A 10,701-nucleotide genomic window follows, 5' to 3' on the forward strand; every position below is an offset into this window, starting at 1 on the left:
AGCCTTTCTCCGATTTGGGAAGAGATGTATTAATCAAAATTCATTGATTGCTGCTAATCAAGAGGTTACAGTTGATACTTTGTTTTAACTAAATGGAATGTTTAAGATTTGTACTTAGATGAATAGAAAGTTGAATGATACTAATGTTGCCTACTGAAAGGAAAATATTTGGATATTTATGAAGACAACATCTATTAGCTGCAAAGCATGGTGCTATCTTATATGTTAAAGGTGAAATTATTAAAATTACCAGTAGATGCAGGCAACCAAAATAGAATTCTTGTGGCAAAATAAATTAAGCTGAAACTGTAAAAGAAAATTCTATATTACTTTTCCAGTTATTGGACAACATCTTGCAATGGACTGGCATAATCTCAAATCGTGTGTTGCAAGAACTAACAATCGATAGTCTGTTAAATCGCCACCTTCTTCTCGCTCTACAGAACTCAGACCCAGGCGATGACAGCCTGAGGAAATGTCAAAGTGTAAGTAGCCAAAAAACAGGTTGAAAAAGTTCCCCGACTTTTTAAACCCAGATATTAAAATGTTATGTAGTTATGCCTCACTGGTTATTTCAGTGAGAGATACTAGACGAATTCTAATCTTTGCACCAAAAGTTGGATATTGTGAAGTGTGCAAAGACAAAATTTCAGAGTTGTTTCTTTTCCATCTATACAGTACTGTGCAAGTCTTTGTCATCCTAGATTTTTTTAATGTAAATTTTGATTTAGATGTTTATTTTGTCTTCTGCTGTACTGTGTCAGCAGAAAAAGCAAATTATAGATTTCCAAACATTCATTTCCCAAAAAAATTAATGGTATAGAGAAATTTTTTTGTTTCATTAAAGGAAGTAATGTATAAAGTAATAGGCCACTTTTCAGATAAAAATTTGATTACTTTGTAGGTATTGTATAAAGATTAAAAATCAGGTGCTAATGATCAATGACATAAGAAGTTAAATGATCTAAACTGATTAACTGAAACAAAAACGTGTGTAGAAGGTATCAAACTGGACAAAGGACAACCAAACTAAAAGGTGAGGGTGTGGCAGATGTAACAGTAGCCTTCAAATCATCAATTCTTATATTATGGCAAGAGTAACCATAGCAACAAGATACAAGGAGGCCATCCTGCATCAGCAAGGTCTCTCCCAAGCAGAAATCTCAAGTAGCCATGAGCTTCAAGATGTGTTGTCCAACCCCCTTCTGAAGAAGCACAAAGAAATAGCCATGATTAAGAACCAGAAAAGCAGTGGGTGGCCATGGGAACTGAGTGCAGCAGCTGAGAGATGCATGAAACTGACATACTTTCTGTATCAGCTTTGAACTCACAGAAATCTCTGGAGTCCAAGTCCGGAGAAGTCTTGTCAGAAGTGATCTTCATGGAAGAGCTGCTGCCAAAAAGCCATTCCTCCGAGGAAGTAGAAACAAAGCCAAGAGACTTGTCTGTGCACAAAAACACAACGACTGGGGTGCTGAACAGTAGCACCAAGTACTCTACTGATGAGTCAAAATTTGAAATTTTTGGTTCATACTGGAGGAAGTTTGTTCACAGAAGAGCTGGAGAGTGCTACATAGATGAGTGTCTGCAGCCAACAGTGAAGCACAGTGGAGGTTCCCTGCAGGTTTGGTGATCTGGTCAGAATTAATGAAATCCTCAGTGCTGAGAAGTACAAGCAGATTCTCATCCATCACACAATACCATCAGGGAGGTGTCTGATCAGTCCCAAATTCACTCTGCAGCTGGATAGTGACCCCACATATGGCCACGGTCATAAAGAACTACCTTCAGCGAAAAGAAAAACAAGGAGTTCTGCAACAGATGGTATGGCCTCCACAGAGCCCTGATCTCAACCTCATCGATTTGGTTGTTGCCCATTATGCCACTGGCGTTTGGGACAGCAATGAAGGTGCTCCATCTGTCTGTCCTTAGCTATCTTCTCTATTGTGCCCCAAGTGTGGTTTAGGGTCCTCATTTCTGCCTCTACGAACAGTGCCACATTGACTTTGGTCTCCTGAGTTTCCTCCATCCTTCAGGGGACCAATGAAGTGCTATCTTGATGCTGGAGTTGGCCTCTTCTCATCGTGTGCTCAATCCATCTCCAACGTTTCCTCATGATTGTGGCCATGTCCTCTTGATGACACTAAAGCAGTATGGTGTGGTTGGAGGTCTTTGGTCAGAAAATACAGAGGATCTTCCTAAGGCTCATGGTGTAAAATGATGACAGCCTGACAAGATCACTCTCTGTTGTGTGGCAGTATTCTGACCCGTACAAGAGAGCGTACAGAACATGGCTCTGGTCTGGTTCACCTTGGTGTGGACGCTCTGTTTGATTGATCGCCATTTGTTGCTCTTTGATCTGAAGACACTTCTAGCTTTGCTGAGTCTGCACTGGATGTCATCCCTAGTCCCACTATTCTGCCAAATGATGTTGCCTAGGTAGGTGAATCTGCTGGTGCAGGGTAAGTTGATGCCATATGCCTTGATGGGGTTAGAGGGTGGGAGAAATACTCTACATTGAGGGTTATGGTCTCAGTCTCTCTCTGGCTGACGCTGAGTCCAGCCTGTCCACCAAAGGTACACAGGCGCTAAGTTTTCTCTAGCGTGTGCTGGTATATAAGTGATAGTAAGGTGCTATCATCCGCAGTCAAGGTCTTCTAAAGTTAGAGGTCTTCTAAAGAATAGAGTCCATCTAATGCCTCTCTGCTTATCTTTCGTTGTTTGCCTCATAACCCAGTCATCACCAGGTTAAGTGATATCGCCAACATCACACAGCCTTACCTGACTCTCGTCTTGACTTCAAAGTTCAAATTGCAGTCCCCGACTCTGCAGATGAAATTAGCACAGAAACTCTGATTAAGCTGGACCATTTTGGAAGGGATCCCATATGATCTGAGAATTTGCCAAAGGCTCTCCAAAAGCTTTGGATGCTAACAAAGGCCTTTTCAAAGTCCATGAAATTCACATACAGTTGTGTCTGCCACTCTGTGCACTGTTCTGTGATGTTACACAGTGTGAAGATCTGGTCGACAGCCTCTGTTCCTCCTGAAACCTGCTTGCTCATTCTTCAAGCACACATCGTCAGCATCTGTAACCATTAGACAATGACTTTGGTAAGAGTCTTGCTGGGCCCTGACAAAAGTATGATGCTGCACCAGTTGTCGCAATCCCTTGGTGCCCCTTTCTTGGGGATCCTAACAATTACTCCCTTTGTCCAGTTCTTGGGTACTTGTTCCTGTTCCCAGGTTATAATAAAGAGTGGTTGCTGGACGGCTGCTGCAACTTTTGGTTTAGCTATGAACTGTTTGGCGCTCAAATTGCCATGTCCGGGAGCTTTGCTGCTTTTTAATGATTTAATCGCAGCAATAATCTCTTCTTTCTTGGATGAATGTGTGTTGATGTCAAGGTCTTCTGCTGCCTCCTGTCTGTCTTCTAAGGCTGTCCATGTTTCCTGTTGTATGCATTCTTTGTTTTTTCCAGCTCTGTATCCTAGACAAGCCTCACTGCTCTTCTTGAAGACTGAGGCAATTTATTTCCACTTTGTGTCGATCCTGTCTACCGGTACATTCACGTCAAGGCCTTGCAAAGCCTGGAATCTGCTCTTAAGCTGAATGGTGAAGGCAGATCTCACACTGGTGTTCTTGAGTTTTTCAACATCAAGATGTCTTTGTATATGTGTTCTAGTCCCAGTGCTTCTCAGCTTGAATTTCATTACTGGTACAACTTCATGGTCAATTAACTTAACATAGGACATGAGGTTTTAAAAAAGCAGCACACAGGAAACCCATGCAGTCACAGGGTGAACATACAATCTCACGTAGACAGCACAGGAGGTCAGAATTGAACCTGCATTGCTGGAACTGTGAGGCAGCAGCTCTATCTGTACCACTCAGCTGATTCAAGTACTACTACTTACATAGAAACATAGAAAATAGGTGCAGGAGTAGGCCATTCGGCCCTTCGAGCCTGCACCGCCATTTATTATGATCATGGCTGATCATCCAACTCAGAACCCAGCCTTCCCTCCATACCCCCTGACCCCTGTAGCCACAAGGGCCATATCTAACTCCCTCTTAAACATAGCCAATGAACTGGCCTCAACAGTTTGCTGTGGCAGAGAATTCCACAGATTCACCACCCTCTGTGTGAAGAAGTTTTTCCTAATCTCGGGCCTAAAAGGCTTCCCCTCTATCCTCAAACTGTGACCCCTCGTTCTGGACCTCCCCAACATCGGGAACAATCTTCCCGCATCTAGCCTGTCCAATCCCTTTAGGATCTTATACGTTTCAATCAGATCCCCCCTCAATCTTCTAAATTCCAACGAGTACAAGCCCAGTTCATCCAGTCTTTCTTCATATGAAAGACCTGCCATCCCAGGAATCAATCTGGTGAACCTTCTTTGTACTCCCTCTATGGCAAAGATGTCTTTCCTCAGATTAGGGGACCAAAACTGCACACAATACTCCAGGTGTGGTCTCACCAAGGCCTTGTACAACTTCAGTAGTACTTCCCTGCTCCTGTACTCGAATCCTCTCGCTATAAATGCCAGCATACCGTTCGCCTTTTTCACCGCCTGCTGTACCTGCATGCCCACTTTCAATGACTGGTGTATAATGACACCCAGGTCCCGTTTCACCTCCCCTTTTCCTAATCGACCACCATTCAGATAATAATCTGTTTTCCTATTTTTGCCACCAAAGTGGATAACTTCACATTTATCCACATTAAATTGCATCTGCCATGAGTTTGCCCACTCACCCAACCTATCCAAGTCACCCTGCATCCTCTTAGCATCCTCCTCACTGCTAACACTGCCACCCAGCTTCGTGTCATCCGCAAACTTGGAGATGCTGCATTTAATTCCCTCATCCAAGTCATTAATATATATTGTAAACAACTGGGGTCCCAGCACTGAGCCTTGCGGTACCCCACTAGTCACCGCCTGCCATTCTGAAAAGGTCCCGTTTATTCCCACTCTTTGCTTCCTGTCTGCTAACCAATTCTCCACCCACACCAATACCTTACCCCCAATACCGTGTGCTTTAAGTTTGCACACTAATCTCCTGTGTGGGACCTTGTCAAAAGCCTTTTGAAAATCCAAATATACCACATCCACTGGTTCTCCCCTATCCACTCTACTAGTTACATCCTCAAAAAATTCTATGAGATTCGTCAGACATGATTTTCCTTTCACAAATCCATGCTGACTTTGTCCGATGATTTCACCGCTTTCCAAATGTGCTGTTATCACATCCTTGATAACTGACTCCAGCAGTTTCCCCACCACCGACGTTAGGCTAACCGGCCTATAATTCCCCGGTTTCTCTCTCCCTCCTTTTTTAAAAAGTGGGGTTACATTAGCCACCCTCCAATCCTCAGGAACTAGTCCAGAATCTAACGAGTTTTGAAAAATTATCACTAATGCATCCACTATTTCTTGGGCTACTTCCTTAAGCACTCTGGGATGCAGACCATCTGGCCCTGGGGATTTATCTGCCTTCAATCCCTTCAATTTACCTAACACCACTTCCCTACTAACATATATTTCACTCAGTTCCTCCATCTCACTGGACCCTCTGTCCCTTACTATTTCTGGAAGATTATTTATGTCCTCCTTAGTGAAGACAGAACCAAAGTAATTATTCAATTGGTCTGCCATGTCCTTGCTCCCCATAATCAATTCACCTGTTTCTGTCTGCAGGGGACCTACATTTCTTTAGTTTAGATTATCTGCTAAAGTCAATGATGTATAGGTTAAACACACCAACCATCTTGGATGCAACAATGATATCTGTTTATAAAAGTGGCAATAGTTTACTCGGTTATGAGAACCATATCTAATTAAAATCATTTCAACTTCACGACTGAAGTATTCTTTTTATGAAATTATAATTCTAATAGAAATATCATAATTTAAATTCTAAACCAAGTTAACTCAGTGGTGGCAAAGCTAAATCAAACTAATTTTGCCCGTAAATCAAAAACTCGAGAGTAGGCCTTGACAAGGGTATTGTTGATAGTTCCAAGCACAGCACATTTGAAGAGATGTTGATTAGTGATGATCGGTTAGCATGTTACAGTGGAACAGCTACTGGCATTTTGAGGCAAGTTGGATCAGTTTGTTCAGAACTTTCAGGAATACAGATGATCTGGGGGTGACCAATGGAGGTTTTCAGAAAGAGGGACTTTGCATGCATATTGCCTAACATACAGTATAAAGTATAACTCATGTCTGTGTGTACTTGAAACATCACTAATAATTGAATTTACATAGATCTTGGAGGCAAAAACAAAACATGTTTCATGTTACACACCCAAAAAACGCTGGTGAACGCAGCAGACCAGGCAGCATCCATAGGAAAAGGTACAGTCGACGTTTCGGGCCAAGACCCTTCGTCAGGACTAACTGAAAGGAGATCGTAAGAGATTTGAAAGTGGGAGGGGGAGAACCGAAATGATAGGAGAAGACAGGAGGCGGAGGGACGGAGGGGGATATACCTCCATCCCCCATCAGGAAGGTCTCAAAGGTCTCCGCTTCTTTTTGGATTCCAGACCTAACCAGTTCCCCTCTACCACCACTCTCCTCCATCTAGTGGAATTAGTCCTTACTCTTAACAATTTCTCCTTTGGGTCCTCCCTTTAGTTTGGAGGAAGGTGTAGCCATTGGCAGCCGTATGGGTCCCAGCTATGCCCGCCTTTTTGTTGGCTTTGTGGAACAATCCATGTTCCAAGCCTATACTGGTATCTGTCCCCCACTTTTCCTTTGCTACATCGATGATTGCATTGGCGCTGCTTCCTGCACGCATGCTGAGCTCGTTGACTTCATTAACTTTGCCTCCAACTTTCACCTGCCCTCAAGTTTACTTGGTCCATTTTTGACACCTCCTTCCCCTTTCTTGATCTTTCTGTCTCTGTCTCTGGAGACAGCTTATCTACTGATGTCTACTATAAGGCTACGAACTTTCACAGCTACCTGGACTATTCCTCTTCCCACCTTGTCTCTTGCAAAAACGCCATCCCCTTCTCGCAATTCCTCCGTCTCCGCCACATCTGCTCTCAGGATGAGGCTTTTCATTCTAGGATGAAGGAGATGTCCTTTTTTAAAGAAAAGGGCTTCCCTTCCTCCACCATCAACTCTGCTCTCAAACACATCTCTCCCATTTCATGCACATCTGCTCTCACCCCATCCTCCTGCCACCCCACTAGGAATAGGGTTCCCCTTGTCCTCACCTACCACCCCACTAGCCTCCGGGTCCAACATATAATTCTCCATAACTTCCACCACCTCCGATGTGATCCCACCACCATGCACATCTTACCCTTTCCCCACTTTCTGCTTTCCGCAGGGATCGCTCCCTACGCGACTCCCTTGTTCATTCGTTCCCCCCATCCCTCCCCACTGATCTTCCTCCTGGCACTTATCCTTGTAAGCTGAACAAGTGCTACACGTGCCCTTACACTTCCTCCCTCACCACCATTCAGGGCCCCAGACAGTCCTTCCAGGTGAGGCGACACTTCACCTGTGAGTCAGCTGGGGTGATATTCTGCATCCGGTGCTCCCGATGCGGCCTTCTATATATTGGCGAGACTCGACGCAGGCTAGGAGACCGCTTTGCTGAACACCTACGCTCTGTCCGTCAGAGAAAGCAGGATCTCCCAGTGGCCACACATTTTAATTCCACGTCCCATTCCCATTCTGATATGTCAATCCACGGCCTCCTCTACTGTTGAGATGAAGCCACACTCAGGTTGAAGGGACAACACCTTATATTCCGTCTGGGTAGCCTCCAACCTGATGGCATGAACATTGACTTCTGTAACTTCTGTTAATGCCCCACCTCCCCTTCATACTCCCATCCCTTATTTATTTATTTATTCTTTCCCTTTTTTCCTTTTTTTCTTTTTTTTTCTCCCTCTGTCCTTCTCACTATAACTCCTTGCCCATCCTCTGGGTTCTCCCCCGCCCCCCTTCTTTCTCCTTAGGCCTCCCATCCCATGATCCTCTTCCTTCTCCAGCCTCGTATCCCTTTTGCCAATTCACTTTCCAGCTCTTAGCTCCATCCCTCCCACTCCTGTCTTTTCCTATCATTTTGGATCTCCCCCTCCCCCTCCCACTTTCAAATCTTTTACTATCTCTTCTTTCAGTTAGTCCTGACGAAGGGTCTCGGCCCGAAAAATCGACTGTACTTCTTGCGTTCATCAGTGTTTTTTGTGTGTGTTGCTTGAATTTCCAGCATCTGCAGATTTCCTCGTGTTTAAATGTTTCATGTTGCTACTTTTGTTTTACAGTTGATCACTTGTTTACCAAAGAGCTGGTTTACCAACCTAAAAGGAGATAAGAGTATCCCACAGATGGAAAATTTCTGCTGTTACCTTGTCCACTTAGCCAACACTATTTATAGGTTGAGCCTTGGATGCTCGGATGTGGAAAAACGTACAGCCAGGTAAACAAGTTGCACAGGAAAAACAATTCAATTTGGCAACCTCATTAACAGCTATATCTGAAACAATTTCTAAGAAAGACTGTCTGATCCATTACTAGGTGCATGAAGCAGCTTCCAGGACGCTGTTTGTGTAATGTGATTTCAATAAAACCCATCTCAGGGAAAAGTAACTGGATACAAATTTACCCTCTTAGATATGTCTGCACATCCCAAATCTTCCATTTTTTTTGTTTTCATTTTCAGCCCTGAATTATTAAACGTGTGACCTGTTTAATGGCTTCTGGTCACGTCCATTTAACTGATTCCTTCCTGTAAGCAAGTAGGTATTTAATTGTTGCCAGACAGCTCCACATTGAACACAACAGGGTTTACAAATTAAGTATGTGGTTGCAGCAACATGTTCTGTTACTCACAGGTATCTTACCCTGTATATTCATGTACCATGCACAATTTTTTCCTTCAAATCATATAACTTCGATAAATTCTTTGCAAATATCAGTTTACACCATAAAGTACTTCCTAAGTCTTTAAAAAATTGAAAATGAAGCATTTCCTAAATGAATGGCATGTGTCTAATGTTTTCAGATAAGCTACAGGTATCCTTTTACAGAATTTGTGTTCTGCAGCAGGTAACTCTATTAGATGGGTGTAAGGAAGTGCCAAGTTATAAAATAATAGAAAATTAATATGAAAAGTTAATTTGCCCATGTCAAATTATCAGTGCAATAGCTTTGCGGTGTGCTGTGAAATATTAGGTATTGAATGTTAGGAGACAAGAGTAAGCATTTTATCTACTTTCGTATAATCACAGTTGAGTGGTTTGAAGATGCTGTGCAATAGTTATTGCACAGCATCTTCAAACCACTATTTAACTATTTATTTATGGTTCTATTACTAGTTATTATTTACTGTAATGAAAACCAATTTCCCCTGGGATTAATAAAGTATGACTATGACTATGGCTAATAATTTTGTCTTTTTACTGCGTGAATGTAATTTTCTTTTTTCAATCTGATTTACTTTGCAGGGAGAGTATAAAACAAGTGATTAAGTTTCTGGCTGTCATCCATGCTTTAGATCACGCAACAGCGGTGGCAAATGAATATGGTGTGAAGGACATCAAAGCGCTACTTGATGGGAAGTGAGATCATGGACAGAAACATGAACATTCCTGCCATTTGTATGATTTTGTATATATGTACAGCGGCTTTGTAAAAGAAAATTGGCGTCAAATTACGATTGTTTGATATTTAATATTTTCCATCTCTATTGTGCTTGAAGGTACAACTAAACTGAAAAACTTCAGTCAGCAACCCTTGCACAACAAATCAAGAATGTAATTTTTTAAAAATCCATCTTGATTGGATTTCTACTTTTTTGAATATCTGCTGATTCAGCTTAAAAGAAGCAACTGAATTAACAAGAGTTTGTTTTTTTGCCATGCAAATATTTGTGGACTATGACTCAAGGTTACATCCAAGCAAGCACTGGAACAGACTGTGAAAATACAAGTCCAACCTTCAGATAATCTTCAAGTATCCTGGGTTGCATTTGTTTAATTTAGTACATGATGAATTCCATATGTTTTGTTTTAAGAATATAATAAAGTAAACAGGCTATTCATTGTATTGAAATTGTGATATTTGCTCATGCAGCTTTTTGCATAGATTTTTGACAACTGTTTGTTAGATTTATTTAAAAAGTGCTTTACAACTGACGCAGATTTTCTCCTTTTCCTCCCCCTTACCTTTCACTGGGTCATTGCTTTCATGTTGTTATTGCATCATAATTGGAGTAAAGAATAGAATGAAGAAGATATCTGCATAAACCATTTCCGTCATATATAATCTGTCACGTCTTGCACTTTAATAACCCAGTAATCTGGGCCCCTGAAAAGTTCTGCATAATTTTCAAAACTGAGAAGATGAATAGACACTAGAGTGCCTTCTTGTATGCCTAATAACTGTGGATCCCCAGAAATGCCATCACCATTAGTTTAGTACATCCTTAGATGTGCCACGGATGTCTGAAATATGGGTAAAATAATTCATAAAGCAAAGTAACTTATAGCATCAGATTTCCTTTGTAAGTAAGCAATAGAAAGTGTGCAAAGAAAAAGTGGCTGTAGTAGTGGACAGTAAAGTTGGGGACATGGGCACTGTTTATTCCAGTTTAAGATGGCACTGGTGAATCTCAACTACTTCCGACTGGTGGCTGGTGAAACAAGAAAAAACACTAAATACTTTGTTAATCACTC

The 10,701-nt window shown here is 42.0% G+C and overlaps 1 protein-coding gene across 1 annotated transcript in view; it reads left to right on the forward strand.

Moving 5' to 3' along the window:
• paxbp1 (PAX3 and PAX7 binding protein 1) overlaps positions 1 to 10,199 on the forward strand; it is a 62,512-nt gene extending 52,313 nt beyond the window's left edge. Inside the window, exons 16-18 of the mRNA XM_063050468.1 lie at positions 339 to 485; positions 8,290 to 8,444; positions 9,472 to 10,199. Coding sequence (XP_062906538.1) covers positions 339 to 485; positions 8,290 to 8,444; positions 9,472 to 9,589 — 420 coding nt within the window. The 3' untranslated portion in view covers positions 9,590 to 10,199. The remainder of the gene's footprint in view (positions 1 to 338; positions 486 to 8,289; positions 8,445 to 9,471) is intronic.
• Positions 10,200 to 10,701: the final 502 nt, after the last annotated feature.

This window comes from Mobula hypostoma, chromosome 6 (assembly GCF_963921235.1).
Source record: "Mobula hypostoma chromosome 6, sMobHyp1.1, whole genome shotgun sequence".
Lineage (NCBI taxonomy): Eukaryota > Metazoa > Chordata > Chondrichthyes > Myliobatiformes > Myliobatidae > Mobula > Mobula hypostoma.